The following is a 24,432-nucleotide window of genomic DNA, read 5'->3' on the forward strand; positions in this document are numbered from 1 at the left end:
TTTCTTGATGGTTCTGCAAAGGGCGACTGGGTACTAACACCATTGACACATCGAGGGAAATATCTAAATAATATATTTCCCTGACTGCATTATGGCCCCGTACAGTCAGGAGCAGTAATTGAAAATATATCTGAAATCAATTTGTTTTTACTCATATCACTCAAGTTCTGAAAGTATCAGTAGCTCAAATTAAGTTGTTGAGGTTATAGGAAGCCTTTCTTCCAAATAGTTTAGAAGTCAAATGATGTATAAATTCCAGGCAACAAAATAATAGAAATAAAAATGGGCACTGCAATCCCAGCGTTGTTCTGAAATTGGCTTGACCCAATCTGCCATGCTGTATTCCCAGCCTTTGAGTTAACCATGAAGCTGGTAGATTCCATGACCCAGGGAACAAATAATTGCTTCATTTTCGGTTTGCTTACAATAAAGAGGCTTTGAAATGCATGCCGAATAAACTAATCTGGGTGCTTCTTGTGTGCATCTTGGAAGGAAACAGAATACAAACGAAATCCAAAATGTGAGATGCAACATTCAGTGCATTTTTCGAGTGTCCCTGTGTAAATGATCTCCAGTAGCAGAGAGAGCAATATCTTGAAAGCTACAGAATGAATTAAATTTGCTGTCACATATGGCTGTATGGCTACTAATGAGAAATCCCAGTGGGCCTATAGCAAGGTAAAGCCTGTGTGTCGTGGATATTCCTATTTAAAAATGGCCTCGTTCTGCTCCTGAGGGCCCCCCAGCTCCACCCCTCCCTATTTTCTTTATTATCTCCTTCACTCTGAGGGGCCACCAAAGAGAGGGGTGAACACGGGGGGCCCCTCCCCTAGCTATGCCCCTGGCCTCGTGGCTCTCTTTAGGAACTCTAATCTGTGGCCATTTCAGTAATGCTGAGCATTGTCATATGTTCATAATATTTGTATTGAATTCTCTAAGATGTAACAGTGGCCAATCTCATGCATGGCAGCTCTCGCGAGAGTTCGGAGAATTGCTGGATAGCCATGGGGTGGGTGGGAGAAAAAAGGTGGCAGCATTTAGCGATGGCGATGGCCGGCGAGCAGGCAGGAAGAAGCCGGCAGGTGGGGAGGAAGAAGCCGTCAGCCAGTGGGCGGGCAAAGGAAGAAGCCGGTGGGCGGGGGAGGGGAAGAAAAAACAATGGTGGGCGGGAAAACGACAGTGGGCGGGGGGGAGGCAGTGGGCAGGTAACTATGTGACTAGTATGTAATGACAACATTCATGGCATATGTTCGTAATAACTTATTTTTGATATGAAAATTGTGGTTTTGAAGGGTGTGAAAAGGCCCCAACACCCCTTCCACTTGTAACCCATGTAATGTTCAGCACTAGTACAATGTCCATGTATATTTGGCCTCTCCATATGCGGGCACTGTATATGTGGGACACTTGTGTAGAAAAGCGGATGTGTGGTTTCCCCAATGCAAATCCTAGTGGTTGTGGTGGTGCGCCTTGTGCTTACAGTATTATTGTGTTCCTTCGGTTTATTTGCTCATCATGTTTTCCTTTCAAAAGGGCAGCCATCTCTCCAAGAAGCATAAGACAGATCAGGATCATCGTTGTGCACTGCCTCCTTTTTACTATCTACTATTGGTTTAATTACTCATCAGCTTGTAAATGCTCTTTTCCCACAGAGCTCATTCTGATCATCTTAAACCTGCCAAATGTTTGTGGTGCTCATTCACAATAACAAATATATTCTCTTAACTTTAGAAGCAGAAAATGGTGGGTATCTGTAGTGTCTCTAATTAGTTCCCCAAGGGGGAGTAAGCTGAGGTGAGCTGAGTAAGCTTCCTCCTTTGGAGATGAGAATCTTGATCCGGGATCTTTCAGGGAAGCTCAAGAGCAAGGGTTCCTAAGCTCGTTGGGCTACAATGCCCATCATCCCCATCAGTCTCCAGACATTGTGGTGTGAGATGATGGGAGTTGTAGTCCAGCATCAGGGACCCAATATTGGGGTGTTCTAGAGAGAATGCTCCAGAGATATTTCTGTGTTAGGGCAAGAATTGGAATTAGCAAGGTTTTGTGACTCCCGGTGACTGACCAAGAGAGGGGATCGTGGTGGACAGCTCATTGAAAGCGTCAACTCAATGTGCGGCAGCTGTGGAAAAGGCCAATTCCATGCTAGGGATCATTAGGAAGGGGATAGAAAATATAACTGCTAATATTATCATGCCCTTATACAAAACTATGGTGCAGCCACACTTGGAGTACTGCATACAATTCTGGTCACCACATCTAAAGAAGGACCTTGTAGTACTGTAAAAGGTGCAGAAGAGGGCAACCGAGATGACCAGGGGCCTGGAGCACCTTCCTTTTGAGGCAAGGCTACAACATCTGGGGCTTTTTAGTTTAGAAAAAAAGATGACCGCGGGGAGACATGATAGAGATCTATAAAATCATGCATGGTGTGGAGAAAGTGGATAGAGAGAAATTCTTCTCCCTCTCACATCACACTAGAACCAGGGGTCATCCCATGAAATTGATTGCCAGGAAATTTAGGAACAGCAAACGGAGGTACTTTTTCACATAACGCATAATCAACTTGTGGAATTCTCTGCCACAAGAAGATGTGACAGCCAACAACTTGGATGGCTTGAAGAGGGGTTTGGATAACTTTATGGAGGAGAGATCTATCAACCGGTACTAGTTGGAGGGCTATAGGCCACCTCCAGCCTCAAAGGCAGGATGCCTCTGAGTCCCAGTTGCAGGGGAGGAATGGCAGGAGAGATGGCATGCCTTCAACTCCTGCCTGTAGGCTTCCGGTGGCATCTGGTGGGCCACTGTGTGATACAGGATGCTGGACTAGATGGGCTTCCTTGGGCCTGATCCAGCACAGCTGTTGTTATGACTCCCAGTACCACTACTGTGCAGAGATGTATATTTGCAATCATTTTCCAGGACTGAACCAAGAGTTTTCTTCACTTCATGAAAGACTCCCTTGGTGAATGAACCATGGTGGTTTCAAAAGGAATTCTCCCTTCTGCAGCAGAACCAATAAGATTCTGTGTACTTGCAACACCTAATCTTCTCCATCCTGATTTCTTCCACAGCAATCCAATATTCACTTAGACCTTGTGACAGGCCTTGGAGGGTCGGGAGGGGTGACTATCCAAGCTGAAATAGCCACCTTTCAAAGGCGGCTCAGTTACTTCTAATGAGATTCTTGTTGAGGTCACGGGCACATGTATTTATGAAGCAAAAGCCTCACAGATCGGGCAAGGCCAGCTTTTCTCAGTTTTCAGAGTTTCTCGGTTCTCAGAGTTTATCTGCTCTAATTGGAACAGTTCCATTAATGAAGTGATCTCTTTTATTCACAGATGCCGCATTTGGCAGTGAGCACCTTCAGCAGCAGCCAATTTCTCCGTCTTGTTAGAGCAGATAAGATCATTATTGTTCAGTGCCTTGCGCACACAGGTGTATCTTAGGAGAAGGTGCTAATGTCATCTTTTGAGCCCATATGGTGCCATTGAAATGGACTGAATTATGATTCAGCGTGCTGCTTACCAGCTAATGCTAACCTAGCTAGGCAGAAAGCAGAGTTGGTGGTAATGATTGGGAGGGTTTGATTCTCAGCACTGTGTTATCTGGGTTAGCTTTTTTATTTCTAGATGATGCTGAATGAATATACATATACATTGTGCTTGAGGAACACGCAAGGTTTTATGATGTCTCAAATAATAAAGACATAAATAATGTGCACAGAACTGATTCCAACAGTTTGGTTTGAATTCAAGCCAAATTTGAACTGGCCCAGTGGCTTACAAGCTGTCCTGATTCAACCAATTCAGCCCGAGGATTGAACTGGGCCGAACCAGTTTGGAACCAGTTCAGTTTGGCTCGCCGGGCTTGCTTGTGAATGGGAATCCAATGAGGACTGGTTATCTAGCTTGATAATGTTTCTAGTTCAGCAAGTGAGGAGAGCTGGCCTTGTGGCAGCAAGCATGACTTGTCCCCTGAGCTAAGCAGAGTCTGCCCTGGTTGCATACGAATGGGAGACTAGAAGTGTGAGCACTGGAAGAGATTCCCCTCAGGGGATGGAGCCGCTCTGGGAAGAGCAGAAGGTTCCAAGTTCCCTCCCAGGCAGCATCTCCAAGATAGGGCTGAGAGAGGTTCCTGCCTGCAACTTTGCAGAAGCCACTGCCAGTCTGTGTAGACAATACTGAGCTAGATGGACATAGGAACATAGGATACTGCCATATGCTGAGTCAGACCATTGGTCTATCTGTTAATTTGTTAAGTTGTGTGTTGAAATGTTTCTGCTAATGCATATGGGCATATATCCACACCTGTTTTGCATTCTTACGAGTTCAGTTGCTGTTTGTGCCTCAAGAACCATGTGTTAAAAATACTGGGTGTATCGTGGTGTGTGTGGGTGTGTGTCGGGTGTGTGTGTGTGATGCTTAACTTGCAGCTGTGTGGGGGTGGGGTCCAGGCTCCAAAATTACCTTACACTCCTGGGTGGAACTCAGCAGCTTGAGAATGAAACCTTTGCCGCGGCAGGCATCTGGCTGAACAAGGTGCAAACTGAAGAAAGGAAATGCACAGCTCGGTAATGCAGAAGGAACATCTGGAGCAGGGTAAGAGCTGAAGCCTGTGAAGAAAGAAAAGGTGTTTCAGAATGCACGTGCTCTCTCGCTCTTTCTGCGGTGCCATTCCTCAGTTTATCCTGAGATGAAGACGGAGGCTGTCTTTGTGCCAACGCAGCCTGCTATATTTATTGCTGCCTAGGTTTTCTTTAAAATAACAATAACAATAAATCTGTGAGTCGTTTAAGGAGGGTTCTAAGAAGCTGTCCATGTGTCCTGGCCTGGGACCTCCTGTCTGGACCTCCCAGCCCCACGGACATTCGTGTTGCCCACTTGCATGCTGCACAGCCACCATGAGAGCCCGGCGTTGTCAGCCATGACACGGGAGAATGCTGGCACCGCCCAGGCACCTCTTCTTGCTGGGATGGGGCATGCCGGAGCGGTGATCAGAGCCTGTTGTTGGCTGGCAAAGGAGAGCCGAAGGGGTGGCTGAGCAGCAGGTGAGTCGGCAGGGTGAGGGTGGGGGCTGAGATAGCCTTGCCATCTCCCCCGGAATTTAAGGTAGCCTAAATTTTGGATCCTCCCTCCAGCTGCTAAATTACACCCGGATTGACACAGATTTCAACCAAAAGTTTCCAAAGCGGTTTACACAGAGAAAGAATAAATCAATAAATAAGATGGATCCCTGTCCCCAAAGGGCTCACAATCTGAAAAGATATGGAAGAGAGACACAGAAGTGTAGCTATAATGGAGCAGATGGGTTCAAAGAACCTCCCCCCCCAGCTTCTGAGCCCCCCCATCTCCATCCTCTCTATTTTCTTCATTATCTCCCTCACACTGAGGGACGCTGGGGAGAGGGGCAAACCCGGGCCCCCTCTCCCCTCGTTACTCCCCTGGATAGACACCAGCAACAGTCACTGGAGGTAATATGCTGAGGATGGATACGGCCAGTTACTCTCCTCCTGCTCGATACAGAGAATCATCACATTAAAACGGTGCCTCCTTGCCCAGTAAGCAGGGGCTTGTAGAAAGTTTCCTTCATTTGATGTATTATTTTCAATGGATATACTCTTGTGTAATGCAATTTGCATTTGCGCAATTTGTGCAAATTCTGCAAATGCAACATTCCTCAGCTGATGTACTAGTATTGTGCAGTACATCAGGCAGTAGTCCTATTCACACCTTATGTTCAGCAATTGTACCATGTTCACAGGTACAGTCATTCCCAAGATATGTTGAAGAAAGGTACAGAAGTACATTTCCTATCTGTACCATGCATTTGAAGGCTCTGCATCCAGGTTGGGGAAATAAAGAGTTAATAATTAATGTAAAAGTACACAATGGGCTGAATCTAGGTTGTAGTTTGCAAACAATCCACCAGGATCCAGATAATAATGGCTGGTTATTGGCGGTCTGTTTGATGCCCTGCTCACATGAGTATTTCTGAGAAACTGGTGTCATCTATTTCTGAATAAAGCACAGCTTCTCCTCTGCTGGGACTGAAACCCTATCAGCCAATCCTGCCTTGTGCCCTAATTTGTAAGTTTTCTCCATTTATAAATGTCTATTCTGGACATCAATTTTAAAACGCCTCCTTTAGCAGAAGGAAACACCACCTTCCTTTTGAATTTTAATATATTTCCCCTGTAAATGGCATTGAAAAACGCATTTGTCTGATAAATTTGCTAACAATTCATAGCCAGCCAGGGTGCCCGTTCAGTTCTGAAGAATGATGTTTTAAATAAAGGCTTCTTTTTTCTCTTTTGTTGTTGAATGAAAAGGAAACAGAACGCCGCGTGCAGCAAACACAAAACCGGGCTATTATTCCAGGGCTGGCAGTTGGCCTGTGAGCCCAGCATGGCCCCTGCAGCAGTTTTATCTGCCCCTGGTGGCCCTCAAGTAGTTTTTCCCCAAAGCATATGGAAAAAAATTCTCAGTCGAATCATTTACTCCTTACACTATATAATGTATGTATAAGATTTGCCTTTCTGGATGAGACCACAGGACCATCCACCTCTGTTGCCAGATTTGGCTTTTTTAAAGCCAAATTTTGGGTTATGGCCCATTTGACTCATGAGTATACCCCTTAGGTTCTGTCCACACTGCCATCCACTCCTGCATCTTTTTCCCAGGAGTGACCTTTCACATGTTTCCGGGAAGCCCATAAGTGGGGCATGAATGCACCAGCCTTCCCTAGTTGTTCACCCCAGAGCAACTGGCCTCCTAGCATTTGTTTTATGTAACACTAACAATAAAACACTCCACAGAATACTATCTGTGGCTGCTTTAAAAAAACAAAACAATTAAACACCTTTTTATTTGTTCAGGATTTTACCCCTTAGGAGCTGCCGGGTCTCTCAGCTCTCCTGCTTCTGTTTGACTTTTTAATGGTGGTGGTGGTGGGTGTGTGTGTGGGGGGGTGTGGGTGTTTGTTTTTTACTGTTTAACTTATTTTAAGTTTTTAAATGCAAATTTTATGGAGTTTTATTGTCTTCTTAACTTTTGTAAACTGCCTTGGGTTGCCTTATGAAAGGTGGTATAAACAATTAAAAATAACAACAACAATAATAAAGATCAATGAAACCAAATCAAATTAAAGCAGGATTGTCTAGAGTACCATATTTACCTGAATCCAAGACAAGGTTTCCCCCCAGTTCTTTCCTTTTAGATATAGGGGGTGGTCAACTTGAGTCCTCTATCTTTTGGGTAAATACAGGCATAACTTGTGTTTATCCTCTATCTTTTACTGCATCACCTTAAATTCAGAGTCACCTTCTATTTGGGTAAATAAAATAGTAGGCAAGACTTGTGTACACTAGTAGACCAGACACCCCTACCATCTTCCTCCTCAACATGCAGCCCCGGAAAGAGGGGGTGTTGGGTATGTGCATCTTTCATTAATGCAGGGTGACCATGAGGTCCAACAGACCTGGCCATGTTCTAGAACAAGGCTTCACAACTTTGGTCCTTTAGCTGTTTTTGGACTACAGCTCCCATCATCCCCAGCTGCAATGGCCAAAAAGGGCAATGTGGACAAACTAGCCATTCACTGGGGACTTGTTCAGATGTTACTTATTGGAGAGGATTCTTAACCTATTAAAGATCTTAAACATCTTCACGCCTTGTTACCACCCCCTTGTTGAGTGCATGACCGCCAAGACTCTCGGTGGCCTGAGATTTCCTTCTGCTATTATCTGACTAACTGTCATGACATTTAAACATGTAGTTCAAAAACGAATTTATTTGTCCCTCTTCCCCATCACTGACTGCTGTAAGACGGGCAAAAGACCCATTTTTTATGTGTGTATAGATAAGAACTCAAGTCACTCACAGTTCTGTAGATTAAAAAAGTGTGACTGAGGGGAGGAAAGGTTTTTAATGGCCACCGTAGGGGTGGGGAGATGTCAGCATGAAGGGTTGATCTCACTTCTTCTGGGATTCCACATTTTTCCTCCACCTTTCAAAAATAGCTCCAAAAGAACATACTGAATGGTCTCTAAATTCAGAAGCCGGGATGAGTGTTTGATAGATTCTGATTTTGAAGCAAGGGATCGTAAAGGTGCAGTGTACTCTATGGGGTGCTATAGAACCAGAGGTTGGTTGGTTGAAAGACGGAGGGAGGGAAGGAAGGAGGGCAGCAAGACCAGAAGACCAGCTATTAGATTGTATTGATCTGGGATGTTCTGAAACTACTAAAAGTATTCAAGCTGGAACTAGATGTGACCAGAACCATATTGCTGCCTTGCAAAAAAGATCGTGTATATTAGAAATGTATTAATATTTACACTCCACTTTTTAGAAAACATTCTCCCAGGGTGGCTAGCAGTGGCCCTATGTCTATTTTACTGCCCCTTCTCCTTTTCTGTGAAGCAAAGAAAGGGTGTGTGCTTGTTTCAGCTTTGAAGGAACCCTCTGGTTCCCCCCCCCCCCACCTTCTAGGTGGATCTTAGTCAGTCTGCCTAAGGTTTGCAAGGTTATTTGAAAAGGAACAGCAGAGCTGATTCAGGCGACAGCTTTCTGATGGCTGGCAACCCCCCTCCCCATTTCTAGGCAGGCCGTGTCAGTCCAGAGCATCAGTCCAGTAGGGTGGACCCTGCTGGGGCCTTGGCAGCTACCCAGGGATGTTCTGTTTTTGCCATCAACTTGATGACTCCTGAATGCTAGAGATAGAACAGCCGTTGGCACATGAATGCTGCCTTCCAGCTCTTGTGCTAATTTGTCTTTCAGGCGAGTGGGGAGGGTAGACAGGATTGTGGCCTTCATGCCAGGTCACATCCTGGCTTTATGGTTCCAAATGGCAATGGGGGCTTTAATTGGGGCCAGGTTTCAAATTGATGGCCTCTGTGGGACTGCTTAATGGCTCCAGTTCTCAACCAGCAGTGGGGGTTCCTTCCCAGTGGGGAAGGAGAGGGCAGTTTGAGGTTGTCCTTCATAATTTCTACTACGTTTTTAGAAGCGGGGGCGGGGAAGAGTAGGGTTCTTGCCACTCTCCTTAATGCATGCAAACAGAAGATGAGAGCATATGCTTTTCGGGTATGAAGTGGCGTGCTTCTGAGTTGTTTTCTCTTTCTTTGGTGACGTCCATCAGAAACGCTACATGGTTCAGAAACTGGCGACGAATGGGCTGCTGCTTTTTTCCAAGAGAAGCGTGGCAAGAAGTTCACTGTTACGTTCCAATTCCATTATGTCCCTGTTTACAGGGTAATTTTGTGCTGTCTGGAAGGTGTTCCTGCTTGATGTGCATAGATGGGCACTTTGATTTGTAGGATTTCATTCTGGGAAACGAAATGTGAAGACGTTGCCCAGCATTGGTCTAGCCCAACATCTCCCAACTAGTGTGCGTTGGCACATGAGTGGGCTGCAAGATGCCAGCTGGTGTGCCTCCGCTGACAGGCTCCCCACATTTGAAACTGACCTTCCCCATAATGCACTGAGAACTGTGTGTCTTCCCTAGTGCACAAGAGAGCGGGTTTAAGCTCCCCACTTTTGGAGCTGGCTTTTTCCCTTATGCACCAGAGTTGGGGTGAGAAGGCTGGCTCTAGGCTCTGCTGGGGCCCTTTTTTCTCACCCCTCAGTTGCAATTGTTCTAACACTGAGCAGCTCAGCCAATCTGCTCTCACTGGCAGGAAGGCTGTGTTGGAGTCACAGCCACCAGCGCAGGTTGACGGCAGGCAGGCCACCTGTGGTCTTTGGGGGTGGAACTGAGGGTTGAGTCATATTTATTTACTCTCTTGGACTCCTTCCCTATAGTGGCAGGTTCTCTTTTATTGCCCAGCTACTTCCAGCTAGGGTTCTGCTATAGGAGATGGAATATGGAACACATCTGGGATTTAGGGAACGGCTATTACAGTTGTGGTGGAGAACAGAAGATTTGCTGTTGGCAGGTCAGCAGGCCGTTATAGGGGAAGGAAGACCAGAAATAGCTGAGCTGTCCTGTCAGTAATCAGGCCCCGGTGAGCAGGTCTGTGAGCAGTTCCAGCCACCTCAGAACTTGATCTTGCTCCTTTGCAAGTCCAGGTTGGTTCAAAACAAGTCCAAGATCATCCATGAGTTGATCACTGGTGAGGGAGCCAACTTGGCTTGTGTAACTGAGACCCGGTTGGGGGAGGCTAGTGGCCCCGTAGGGGCTCAGCTCCTCCCTCTGGGGTACTCAGTTGGTGGAGCAGGTTAGGGGAAGGGGACAGGGGTAGAGTGGCTTTAATCCATCAGAATAACATTTCCCTTACCAGGATCCCTGGTAACTCCCAGGTTTCACCACACAAGCTATGTTCCAATGATGTGATAGTTTATGGAATTATATTCCTGAATATAGCTGTAACAAGAATTTGACCTTTAAATTAAATTGGGGGGGTGTCACAGTGGTGGGAGGGAGATAACAGGACAAAAAAGGGCAAATTGATTTTTGATCAGCTGTTTCCAACTTCTTCCAAATCCCTGGAGCTCACATTGCTCCAACATGGAAGCACTTAATGGTCTAACCTTGAGTGTAACCGTGCAAAATGAGGGTCCAGAGGACAATGAAAAAGGTATTGCAATAACTTATGCCATTGCGTAAATCTGTGCCTACACATGGGGAAAGGAGAAATGTACCTGCTTGGAACACAATTGAAAAATCTAATTTTAAAAGCTGATGCTATCATAAAAAATATAGCACATTTTTGAAATGTAAATTCACATTGGTCTGCATATATAAGGGGGAACAACAGAAAGCAGAGCTTTCCCAATAAGTGTCTGTTATCAGCAGTTGATGTTCTTTAAAGAATACTTCTTTGAATTATAACTGCATTATAGCTGACAAGCCACATTAGTCAAGTTTCAAAAACAACACTGAGGTCATGCACACAATCAAAAAGTGTGTTCTACCCAGGTTTGGGAGCTGTGTGTGCTCTCAATTTTTGGTTGCATGGAAGCAATGTAGGAGGGAAAGCTACCCAGGTTTTCCTCCTACCTTGCTTCCATACAATCACTTCTACCCCAGTTTTCCTCTTAGGAAGGTTATGCCTTCTCCGGATGATGCTGACATGGAGAAGTAGATTTGGGTGTCATCAGCATACTGATAACACCTTGCACCAAATCTCCTGATGATCTCTCCCAGCTGTTTCATGTAGATGTTAAAGAACATTGGAGGCAATATGGAGCCCTGAGGGACACCATAGGAAAGTTCAGATTTTGAAGAACAACAGTCTCCAAGTGACACCATCTGGAATCTGCCCATGAGGTCAGAGTGGAATCACTCCTATGCATTTACATGGATGTGTTCTAGAAAAGAGGTGCAGCTACAAGGGCCAGATGACTATTTGGGGTTCAACTAAGATGGCCTATAAGACATCCTCCAACTCAGTGATTCTGTGGTTCTATCTGGGGAGGCGAGCTGGTCTTGTGGTAGAGAGCGTCATCAGAACAAAAGATTAGCCCTGCTGGATCAGGCACAAGGAGGCCCATCTAGTCCAGCATCGTGTTTCGTATAGTGGTCCACCAGATGTCTCTGGGGAGCCCACAGGCAAGAGGTATGTGCATGTCCTCTCTCCTGCTGTTGCTCCCATGCAACTGGTTTTGAGAAGCATCGTGCCACTGAGGCTGGAGGTGGCCCACAGACACTAGACTAGTAGCCATTGATAGACCTGTCCTCCATGAATTTGTCTAAGCCTCTTTTAAAGCCAACCCAGCTGGTGGCTATCACCACATCCCATGGCAAAGAATTCCGTAGATTCATTATGCACTGTGTGAAAAAGTACTTCCTCTTGTCGGTCCTAATTTCTTTGACTTCTAGTTTCATGGGGTATCCCCTGGTTCCAATGGTGTGTGTGTGTGTGTGTATGTGTGTGTGTGTGAGAGAGAGAGAGAGAGAGATTTCTCTCTGTCCACCCTGTCCGCTCCATGCATAATTTTATACACCTTGATCATGTCTCCCTTTAGTCGCTTCTTTTCCGAGGTAAAGAGCCCCAGATGCTGTAGCCTAACCTCATAAGGAAGGTACTCCAGGCCTCTGATCATCTTGATCATCAAGTGTCCACTTTGCTAAGCCGGATCCACCTTGGTTCACATTTGAATAGGACACTACATGTTAGCACTGTAAGACATTCCCCTTATGGCAGCCACAATGAATTGTAGCAGGGGATGATGGGAGTTGTAGTTCGGCAACATCTCGAGCGCTGCCAGTTGGGAACCCCTGCCTTAGCAGATGGGGACACAGCTCACTGGCAAAGCTTCTGTTTTGCATGCTGTTATTTAAGCCTGCTGTCCTTTCCATGAGATGTAAAGGCCTTTTTAGTCCCCCGAGTTTTTTTGTGTTTTAATTGTGCCTCTGTTTTTTTAACTGCTGCTTTAGCTTTGTTGTAATGGTTTTAAGCTTTTACTTCTGCCTTGAGTAATGTGTTGAAAGGTGATACAGAAATACCCTTAACAAATACAAATAAATGAGACATGGAAACAAAACAAAACAAACGCATGCAGGGGCAGGATGTGGGATTACCATCGCATATAGCTTGCCAGTCAGAGAAGGAATTGTTAGTGCTCAGCCGGGTGTCTGGAGGGCCTTGAACCCTAAAAAACTGTGCTGGATGGACCAATAGTTTGATTATGCAAAGCTATAAGGCAGCTTCCTCTGTTCCTAAAAGACATCTCTACCAAGGCATGTTGAAGAAAGCATCCTCCCCAAATAGGGACCAAATAGGGGCAAAGAGCCAGGTTCCCTCCCTGGCAGCAACTCCAAGATAAGGCTGAGAGATACTCCAGCCTGCAACCTTGGAGAAGCTGCTGCCAGTCTGGGTAGACAACACTGAGCTAGGTGGACCAAGGGTCTGACTCAGTATATGGCAGCTTGCTATGTTTCGGGGTCTTTTACATTTTGGGTTTTTAGCTGTTGGGTTTTGTTTCAACAGTATGTATTGTATTTGTGATATTTTGTGGCTTTCCTTGTACAAGACCTTGAAAAAATATTTTTGAAAAGGTTTAATGAATTTGAAAAGATTAAATGAACAGGTCATCTAGCAGTGACTTAGCATGTGTCCTAGTGATGCACTTGTTGTGTCCTAGTGATGCACGTGAGGTTTGGTATCACAGCCTGTAGTAATCAATGATGTGGCCCCAGTGCAGTACTGTGGATGGGTTTTGACCTGTGTTCAGATTATCTCGGCCTGATCTGCCTCACAGGATTGTTGTGAGGATAGAATAGGCTATGTATACTGTACCATTCTGACCTCTTTCCAAGGAAACAAAAAGTTTAAATAAAAATGCAGTTGTTTTAACCAGGCTACACTTGACACGTCATTTCATATCTGGGCTGACAAACTGGAATACATGCATTTATTCAGCCCTGGCTACCATCCGTGCATCAGACAGGCATCACTTATTTGTGTATCATTGTGAGTAATTTCAAAATAATCATATGCCAATGTGAAATATTGTTCGCACATTAAATTTTAAAATCCACTTTTAAGTATCATTTTGACATCTAGTTAGCATACAATAACCACCTTTCAAAAGCCAAATTAAATATTTGTGACACTTTAAATGTTGCTATCTTTTCCTCCTTTCTTTTCATTTGCTCTTTTATTTCAGCTCTGTGGCTCCTTTGTGATGTTGATAAGTGTGAAAGATGATAGTTTAATTGGTAGATGTTGTTTTGGGAAAATGATGATTAACACATCAAACATGTTATGTTTCTTGGCATGAAAGAGAATTAGGATGATCATGATGTGATCCTTTTGGCTTTCCCCTCATACATATTTGAAACCCACCTTTGATCAGATTCCAAAACAATGAAAGGTGTAGCGGAGATCACCTGCTTACTGTGTGTGACATTGGTGGAGTTTTCACTACTTAAGAAAGCTGCTAACAGAGATCTGAGGAGCCTGAATAATGATCCAAGTCTAATTTTGATAAGGGAAAGGGCTTGCTAACTCTGTGGGTCTTTATGTGGCAGATAATGGTTTCAGAGGTGCCAGTGTTTCCCACGATGAACATGTAAAGTGTGGAAAACAGAATCCTATCTTCAAACACACATCAGGGAGCCCCATCTGAGCCAGACTGACAGAGCTGGCACTCTGCATCTGCTACGTCAGACTCTGGATGTCAGGAATGCGCACCATGGCTGATATCCGGACTAACAAAGCAAGAAGAACTGGCCTTCTGGTAGCGAGCATGGCTATGCTTTGTCCCAGTGACTCTCCATATGGGGCAAAAGTGATCATGGGTTCCCAATTCGAACACTGGCTGCTCCTAACACAGGATTCCCAGTTGCATGGACGTGGGTTTTTAGAGATTTGGGTATGTCGGGGAATCCGCGAGGCAGAGACGATCATCGTGGGGAAACACGGCGAGCTCCAGGGCACGGCGTCCCCCACCCGAGCTTTGCAGGGATATCCCGATTGGGCAGTGGAGGAAAGAGACACCAATATACACACATGGAGGCATTGTCACTCGCCCAGGCAGGGAGGTACGGTCTCGCCGTCAAAAGGCGATGAGGCCTTGCACAATCAGGAGTGGCTCTCGTGAAATCTGGTGAGGGGATCTTGTGCGACTAGCCCCACTGTCTGGGGCTATATCTTGGAGGGCTGGCCAGTGATGAGGGTCCAGGTGCAAAGGAGGGCTTGGAGTGGAAGGAGCCCCGAGACCCTGACTGAGCAGTGGGGTTAGCTACGTTAGGGAGGGGCTGGTGAATGGATATCAATGGTATCCATTGGGGTTGAATCATTTGGGGCTGTTCTTAGCCCGTCATTTCTAAATGTGCTCTAGAGCCTCACGTATAATCCTCTTGCTGTTCTCCCCACCACCAGCACCCCATGTATTTTCCAGAGAATATGAGAGTTGGCAGGGAAGTGGAAAGAGGTGTAGGGATTGATGTGATTGCTAGCGGCTTGACTTTCAGATGTGCTAAAGTACCAGAAGCACTGAGAAAAGTAGAAGAAAGGGGACAGTTCTTGATATTCAGTGCCTCTGACAGTGTATCCCCAGGCAAATAGGACATCTTTAGATGCAACTATAAGATGTGTTGTCTGTGTCGACCTTTCTGTTCATTCTCAGTTTAGATTAAGAAGGAAGTAGGAGATAGATGCAGGATCTCTAGTGTCTATGCTGCTATTTAGTTGATTGTGATTGCGCTCTCTCTCTCTCTCTCTCTTCTTGGTGATAGGAAAACTTATATTTTGAGACTGCAAGGAAGGCAGTTAGGCCATCACTAGATCCTGTGTCCAGGAATTCCAGACTGGAATTCAACAGGAATTTTCATAGACAACCATTGCAAGGTCCATAGGGCAAAACACCCAAAATGAAACGGTCTGCTTTTTCTGGCTTTGCCTGTGTGAATGGACTATCAAAGGTATGACACTAGAGACAGAACTTTCATGTATTCACTCTGAGCAGGGCCATTCCTGTGGTAGCTCCAGATACTTGGAAATCTCACCCACTGGATAGCAAGTTAACCCCTCACTCCTTTCTTCCCAATGTCTGGTGAAGACTTGGTTCTTCTGTGAAGTATTTGATTTGAGAGGAGGGTTTCTGCTGGGTTCTTTGATTGTTTGAAAATGCCAGTTTTGGTGCTGCCACTTGCCTAGGAAAACTAGGAACATTTTATACCTTCTAATTGTTACATTTAGAAATATTTAAGTTTAAAAACATATACGTTTTCCCCCACAACCGTGGCAGAGTAGAACTGCCATTTTCTGAATTCATGCAAACACTACAGAGATCTCAAGCAAGACACGCTGATACAATTTTGCCAAAAGCAGGAACTTACCTTCTGTTATGTCTATTTTTGAAGCTTCTTACTTGAGGTGTTTCAATTTGAATTTATAAAATTGCAAAACATCCTTCGACTCCAGCTGTTTCTAAAGCGAGTGAACATTGATAGGAACTAAATAACAAGGGCTGTTTCTTAATTTATTATTTGATCACAACATGTTCTGAGTAGGCATGAGTGGGAACAAGCTAGGAACCAAGTGTGGGTCAGTTTTAGAGCTGATCAATTTAAAAGTGCCCATGCTTAAATGGGCAGCAGATTTATTTATTTTTTTAATTTTCGTCAAATGTTGAAATCTGGGAAGAAAGGTCATGGGAAAAATAAAGTTTGCTTTCTACAAAAGCAAAGACAACAACAACCAAAAGCCTTCCTTTTTTAGGTTGTTGGAATATTTATTTATGTAGACATGAAATTATGTCACTCTTCGTGATCTCTAAGCTTCTGATCCCCTAGGAACTTAAATATCAGCTTTATGTTAGATGAACAGTATATAAATAATCTGACTGCAATATGATGTCTACTTGCTTCTGAACATAAAAGCCTTCATCTAGTTTATTTAAAAGTAGATGTTTACATTATTTGCATTGTTCTGCATGTCAAGTTTAAAGTAGTGTGTGAAGAGTTTACCTAAAAAGAAACTTGGGTAACTTTGTCAATATGTGGATATCGTAGGATGTAATTCCTCAACTCTGTAGGTCTTCTGTAGATTGTCCCAGTATTCTGTCCCACCCATCTGCTAATTATTTACAGACTTACAGAGAATATAAACAATTGACTTTGGAACTGGGAAATGCATAGTTTGCTACAGATTTTTGTTAATTCTATGCCTTCTATGCCCCCTCCCTCACAACCTGGTCTGGGTACGATGCATCTCCCTAGAATGAAAATTGTAATGCTCATCCAGACCAATAGAGAAGAAAGGGATCTTGATATTAGCTTACAGATAGACAGACATAAACAGATTTTTTAAAAATGACAAAGTATACTAAACTATTGTTAAGACAGTGGTACATTTCCTTCTTCTTTGCACATTAACACTGAAAAGTAGGAGCATATTGTGGCCATTTACTGAATCTATCTAGGAGATCTTAAAAGTGATTAAGGCTCAATCACTTTGGAGTGATTTGCTTAGGGTCGTAACTAACTAGTTTGAAATTGACTAGGAGGTTTACCACTGTCTTGATTATTCTCTGTCTACTTGGGATGTGTACAAAATGGGAAATCCAAGATTCCAGTTTGAATCGAACTGGACTCAAGCCAAATCAGGTCCGGTCCAGTTTTGTGCACGCTTGAACAGGGCCCGGTTTGGTTTTAACCGAACCCAGTTCTGGTCAGCTCAAAGCTGTGAATGATAAAGGGGGGTTCAGTAAGGATTCCCCTTTACCAGTAAAGGGAAAGGGGGGACCAGGGGCTTTGTTGAACATAATTGGGGCAGGAGGGGAGTCAAGGTTTACCTTAAACATGCCACCACCAGTTGTGACATCCAAAGGGGTGGTTGAGGGTTCCTGTGGCAGTCCCCACCCCCACCCCTGTTGGAGCAGTCAAGCCTGTTTTGGGCCTATGTGTGGGTCAATAAAATGGCCATTGCACACGCATGGAGGCCACTTTATTGACCTCCACACAGAGGCCCGAGCTGGGTCCAAAAGAGCCCCAAAATAGGCCTGCCTGCTCTGGTGGGTGTGGGGGGAAATCACCTCAGCCACCCTTGCCCACCCCTGCGGCTGCTGCCGGTGGCACTTTTAAGGTAAATTTTGCCCCCTCCCACCCCATCTATGTTTAACAAAGCCTCCTGGTCCCACCCCTTACTGGTAAAGGGGAATCCTTACTGGATTCCCCTTTACCAATGAATTTAGAGCTTGAATGAGCCAAACCGGGCCCGGTTCAGCTTGAATTCAGGCCGCACTGGACCCGGTTCGGCTCAGCCCTAATGCCAGCTCTAAGTCAAACCAGTTTGCACACCCCTACTGTCTACAGAGAGAAAAGAGGATATGAATCAATTTCAGTCAATGAGCTGGTCAGTATGAGGTATTGTGTTCAAAAGTGCATGTATCTAGGTAGGCATTGAAGTCAATCAGCATCCTTCATTGCATGTGTAGGTAGTCATTGCCATCAGCATTCTTCATTGCAAGGCCTAAATGTGGATCCCTGTCAAATCTTTTATTAGGCCTGGGCAAAAATTCAGCCCAAACCGAACACTCAACAGCGCCTCCTGGCATCACATGGAGGAAACCGTTACCACCACCATATTTTTTTTAATTCTGCCCTTCCCTTTTCTCTTCCCTTGTTCTTGGGCATTTTTTGGGTAGATTGTGCATAGCCATTGCTCTATTGGGAGCAACATAAAGAAGACATTCTCCCCTCCTCTGAAATCTACTAGACCCAAAGAAAAAAGTCAGTCTTCCATGGTAGTTGAAATGGCCAAGCGGGTTTGTAGGAAATAATCAGATGCCTCAGGACTACTGTTTAAGCACAATATGTATCTTATCTTTCAATGTATCTTATAATTTTATCTTATAACTTCAATAAATAAGGGGGTTGGGTGAAATGGGTTGAAAAAGAGAGAGATCCCATGAAGAAAGTGTAGCATTTGTATGCATCCACCAGATTCTTCCTATGTCATTTAAATAATACATTTCCCCAACTGGATGCATAAGGCCATTACTTGGGAATATTGCTGGAACTATGTAATTTTCTTCCCTCCTCTGCAGTCACAGCGCCGAGTCACGTTTCATCTACCTGATGGCTCTCAGGAAAGCTGCAGTGACAGTGGCCTAGGAGACCATGAGCCCAGCAGCACCGCAAGCACATCACACCCTTTACCACTCGGTTTCCCCCAAGAAGAATACTATGAACAGACATCACCCAACAGTCGGACAGAGGGAGATGGGAACTCGGATCCAGAGTCCAGTAAGTTGGTTGCATCTGGTCATTGTGGTTTGGAACCTCTGTCACCCCCGGGTGCACACCCAACGTATCTGTCATAATGTCAACTTTAAGGTGGTAGAAACAATCACCAGTTTTCTGAATCCGACAGGACAAACCTGGATAGCTGATCATTGTGCTCAAGGCTGAAGTGGGGGTTTTGGCCATTACAACATCTTTATTTCTTTATTTGCTGATTTATTTTATTTTATTTTAATTTATTTTTATTTTATTTTATTTGGAGGTTCAGATGATGAGCCCATGAGGAGATTGTTGAAATGGTGTTGGTTGGCTTTGGTGTAATGTATCTCTGCTTCCTGAAGAAAATCCCAAATACCAACCCTATGGTGTTCAGTTTCCCCTTCTGAATATTCACCTTAAAAAATACAGGAAGATTTTATGAGTAGTTTGAGGACATTCATGTAACTCCCCAAAGTCATATGCCCTGTTTGGATAACTGAATAACGCATAACTGAATTATGTGCTGACACAAAATTTCTGCCACAAATGGATTTAAAAAGGAGATTAGACAATCTCATGGAGGATAGGAGTGCTTTATGAAATTTTCAGGTTCAAGACAGGCAGTATGCCACTGTATTGACGTTGCAAGGGAGCAATAGGAGAACTGGGTTTCCCAGAATCCCAGCAGCATCTGTTTGGCTGCTGCATGAAGCATGATGCTGGATTAGATGAAGATCTGGTCTAATCCAGCAGACCTCTTTCATTTTTAGCCCATGTGGCACTGATGAATTCTGAAGAAAGGCCCACAAAACTAAGCTTGGATCAGGATCAGCAGAGATGTGAGATCTGCTCCCAGTATCTCATCTAGTTTAACCCTTAGGATTCATGCTTTTCTAAAAACAAATCTAGTCAAAGTTGAACATCTTTCTCATGATGTAACATAGCAATGTATAATGATTTGTCAAAATATTGTAGCCATGACAGCTACATTGACTCTCCAGACACGCAGGCAATGCACTTCTGAATACCAGTTGCTGTAGAAAAACCGTTGCCTTGCTTGTGGACTTTCTATGACCCATTGTTGTGGGTTGGGTTGGGTTGGCTTAGATTGGGCTGTTGCCTTGCTTGTGAGCTTTTGAGACCCATTTGACTGACCAGTGTGAGAAACAGAAGACTGGGTTAGATGAACCTTGATAATTCAGCAAGGCAGCTACATTCTCAGTCTGTTCTCGTGTGCTATTCACCCACATTTTCATGGGTATTGTCGCATAAAAGCAGTTATTTCACACCTACCATGGTTTTGAAGCTGCAAAAACATTTGTGCTGGAAGCAGTTTGCTGTCAATTCCTAAGAAATTGCTCTGAAATAAAAGCATACAGCTGTTTTCAGTGTTAGCTGAAAATCCAGACTGTCCTCATTGTTGCTTTTTAAAGCCCCCTTTTTTCTGATTCTTCTTTTAATTCAGAAGCTTTATTTGAAGCTTTTTGCAATGTCAGTTTGATCCTAATAATATCCACTCTGACAACTGAATGCTGTTGACACATCTCACAACGCCGGCACTGAGCCGGCAATAGATGTCTCTTTGGGTGTGAGAAGTTTGCAGGGAGTTCAGACTCACCTATTTTTCTTAGATGACTAATTATCTGACAGCTCAAGTTGAATTCCAATACCAAGAATAATTAGTGTTCTGCAGTGTGAAGATGCATCCCTCACCTAATGTGATTTTTACTTCAATAGCATTCTTTTGACATAGGTAATTGATGCTGGTTCCTGTGACATTGGCAGTTTATTTCAGAACAATGCTGTAACTGTGTTTTGATCTTTAGATCTTTTTGTAATTCTCCTTACAAACAGAATATGCCTGGGTCCACAATGCACCCTCAGCAGATGAATCTTTACCTAGTATCCTATTTTGGAGATGAGAGTAGATTACAAGAAACGGAATCTTTGAGCTAGATGTGGGGAGAGTTGTTACTGGATGTGCATTTCTTGACTTGGAAAAATGAATCTCAGTATCTTTAATGCTTGCCTCATATTTGGAAGAGTCATAGGACTTGCCTACCCATCCCTGGAGTCAGGGCCAGCAGGAAGGCCTGTCATTTTCCACCACTTATTGAGTAGTGGGGATACTGTTGGATTCATCCTGCTGGATTCATCCTAATCCACCTACCTGTTCACCTGTCAAGTGAATGGGCAATGATCCATCTATCTGTTCACCTGTCAATTAGCAATGGGCAGGAGAAGAAGCAACAACCTCTGCATGTCTGGTCTGCTCCCTCTGGGCAGTGATGTGGACTGTGCCCAGCGGGAGACAGTAAGAGAAAGAAGAGAGACAGTGATGAGGAGGTGGTGGACTTTTTCTGGGAGCAAAGGCCCACTGAAGCACCTTTCTCGGTGATGCTGAGAACCTGGTGCTGGCAATGGCTGTAGCCAAAAAATCCCTTGTTTAGCACTGTGCAGACACACATTGTTCTCTAGAACTTGGACTAAAATAGATGCAATCCTATTGACTAATCTCATATAGTGCAAGCAACATTAGGGATTAATTTGGAACTTTGGGGCAAGGTGGGTGGGAGATTGCAAATGTTCTTTATTGGTGACCCATTTCTGAACTGAGCTTAAAGGAGCTTGCCCACAACTAATTGTGGGAAATGCGTGTTTGTGTATGAACATCTTTATGGGGTCCAAGTAGTCTATGCTTTGTAAGTCCACAAGCCATTTTAGGAATGTGGCAGCAGCCGCTAATAGTTTTTCTGGTAGTTCTCTTTCTATTCCACAGCTGACTAATTTTCATTGACAGCTACATATACCCAGTTTAACTAGTAACTGGAGTAATGCAACAGCTGCTATCTCACAGGATGATTGTAAGGATGAAAGTAGGAGTGTAAAGAGCTTTACACTTTGAAAACATGGCAGGTTTGGAATGGGATAGCTCTCCAGATTATTTAATATCAGCATCATCTTCAAAGCCAGTGTTGACAAGTTTGAGCTGTGTGACTTGCTGATAATATCTGGGATGTCTACCACCAGTGCAAAAACCACATTTGCTTTCCAGTTAAGTGTCCCAAATGGGTAGCAGATTTGAGCGTGCTATTGAGGTTTGTCACTGTGGGAAGGAGTGGAGGCACAGCCAGAACCTGACATTCAGGTGGAAAGCTGGATCTAGGGGCGCTTCCATGTTGCAGACATGTTCCTTCAAGGGCCATGTACAAAGCTGGGAAACAACTAGATCAGTGGACCTCCTGGACGGGAACATCTCCGCCTTGTCCAGTTTTAATTAATTCTTTGCTCCACCATGAGCCAAATCTTATTCTAGCAACTGACTGCTGTTTGCCCTGAGTGGAATGAAAGTGTGTGTGTGTGTGTGTGTGTAACTCCCAGGCACACCATTGGTGTATCCTCTAATTTGAACCTAATTGCCACATATGTGATACCAGCATGTGGTAAGGCAGGTAATATTAATAGGAATAAATTAATGGGTTCCACATATACCTACAAAGTTCTGCAACTGTTGTGACTGTAAATAGATGTTTCTTGCATTTGACTTTTATGTTTTGCATGGCATCTGGTAGCTGCCAAATAAAGCAATGATAAACACAGCCCTTAAATCCCACTTAGCAATCCCTGCAAATATTCTTTTCCAAGAATATTTTACAACCCCTGCAGGTTGTATCCCAGTACAGCCTCCTTAAGAGCACACTAACAAGCCCTTACATGCTACCTGAGTGCAGCACTTCCCTGAAGACAGAAATGCTGTATTCTGGGAAAGCTTTTGGCCCATGAAAATAAATGCTAGGATCCAGAGTTCTTTATCCTGGGGATAATCTATTCCCAAGCATGGTGTTCCTGTTGTTGGAGATTTTATTATCCAGCTTCTGTAATTAGAAGCATATTGGCAATAGTTGTTGATAAGGAAATCTTTAATTTGACCAAACTTTGCATTGGCTTAATTAGAGATGTAGCAAAAGGTAGGCCTCTGATTTTCAGAGTGATGCTACAGTATTTTGCTGCTGTCTGTGCTGGGAAATTTCATAAGTGAGGCAAAGAGGTAGTGAAGTAACATAAGAGGCTAATGCTAAACATTAGGGGGATTTCAACATGGATCCAGCGGGGAAAACACACAGATATCCTGCAGGTTGATGTAGTGGAAATTCTTTGGGGCTGGTCATGACCAGGTAAGAGAAAACAACACTGACCATAGAAGGGGTATAAAATAATTGTGTTAGATTGTAAGGGGGTCCCTCTTCAGAATCTTCACTGGAAGTCTGGTTGGTCCTTCAGCTGGTTGAATATCACTGCTTTGCTACTTCCTACTCTGGGTTGTGGTAGGCTCTGAAATAAAGCTTTGCTAATCAAGTAAGATTCACATAATTTCCTGGGACTTTGGGGAGACTCGCCTGAGACTAATTGGATCTCTGATTATGATGCTTCTTCTGATCTAAGGCCAAGCCCAAAATGAGCCATCTACACTTAAATCATGTAATCTATTTAAATTTTCCTTCATTGTCCTTGGAGAAACTGCACTTGAGTACAGTGGGGGGTATATGCATGTATCAGAACGGGAGGGGGGCTTCCTTCCTCTTGTGAAACCTGGACCACACATATGATACCGTCTGGTGAGGGCTACAGTGTGACATTTGTCTTAAGTCATGCTACAATTGCGTAGTATTTAATCAAGGGCATCGAAATCATTGGACGAGGGAGCAGGGGACAAATGGCCCTTGGCCCCTGAGGGAGGGGGCCCTACCCAGCTGGGGGACATCTCACTCATCTCTCGTCACTGATGATGTTATATGGAAACATATTTTTGTAGTAGATACGTGTTAAAAATATTTCTGAGCCAAGGGAATGCACACAGGCAGACATATGTGTATAAAAGCGTCTGCATGCATGGGGAGCATGTGATATTATTTGCATGGGAATGAGAGAATGGTTATGCTCATCATATTTTGTTTGTCACCCAGAGGTGTGCTTTGGTAATTTTGGGGCCTGGGGCCTGGACCTAAAGGCCTTTGTAGCCTCCACCCCACCCACCCCGCCCACAAGTTAAACATCATCCCACTACACACATATACACATACACCATGACAAACACAGTATTTTTAACACATGGGTTCTTGAGGGCACAATCAGCAACTGAACTCACAAGAATGTAAGAATATAAAGCAGGTGTATTCATGCATTAGCAGAAACATCTCAACACACAACTCTTTCCCCACTCTGTTGCTAAAGCACCTAGCACAGGTCATAATCACACTCGGCTGCCAGGGGTAGGAGAACCATTGTAATATGTAATCAATTAATTTGTTGATGAATTTGTGAATTGATTGATTGATTGATTGATTTTGTAGGAGCACCAGGGGTCGGAGCACCACTGTTTTCACCACATCTTCACCACAATAAATTCAACAATAAAATCTTTACAGTTCCTCTGCAGCAAAGGCAGGAGGGAGGCAGAGGAGAACGTGGCAGAGGACCCCTCTCTCCTTCTTGCCCCAGGGTCCACACCAACCTTGCTAGACCCCTGCATTTGATTCTGTTAACGTGTTATATGTAAAACCAAGGGACAGACATTATCATTGTGATAAATCTCCATCAAGATAGGGCATGATTCACTTCTCTATTTTGGTGTGGAGGCCATGCCCAAATTCATGCACATGTGCACATGGTTCTCTGTGAATCCTGCCTTCGCTTCGCTATACTGGCTTTCCCCATCTTCAAAGCTGTACACTAATAATTAATTTGCAGAGGGCTGGAGTAATT

General features: G+C 44.2%; 1 protein-coding gene across 10 annotated transcripts in view; it reads left to right on the top strand.

The window, feature by feature from the left end:
- The window catches only part of PCDH11X (protocadherin 11 X-linked), a 651,427-nt gene that overhangs the window by 481,398 nt on the left and 145,597 nt on the right, over nt 1–24,432 (top strand). For 9 of the 10 annotated variants that reach the window (XM_053273694.1, XM_053273695.1, XM_053273693.1 and 6 more), the window contains one exon: nt 18,495–18,693. The exons of the other annotated variant lie outside the window; for it this stretch is intronic. In XM_053273694.1, coding sequence (XP_053129669.1) covers nt 18,495–18,693 — 199 coding nt within the window. The remainder of the gene's footprint in view (nt 1–18,494; nt 18,694–24,432) is intronic. 10 annotated transcript variants of the gene reach the window in all.

This window comes from Hemicordylus capensis, chromosome 11, assembly GCF_027244095.1.
Source record: "Hemicordylus capensis ecotype Gifberg chromosome 11, rHemCap1.1.pri, whole genome shotgun sequence".
Taxonomy (NCBI): Eukaryota; Metazoa; Chordata; class Lepidosauria; order Squamata; family Cordylidae; genus Hemicordylus; species Hemicordylus capensis.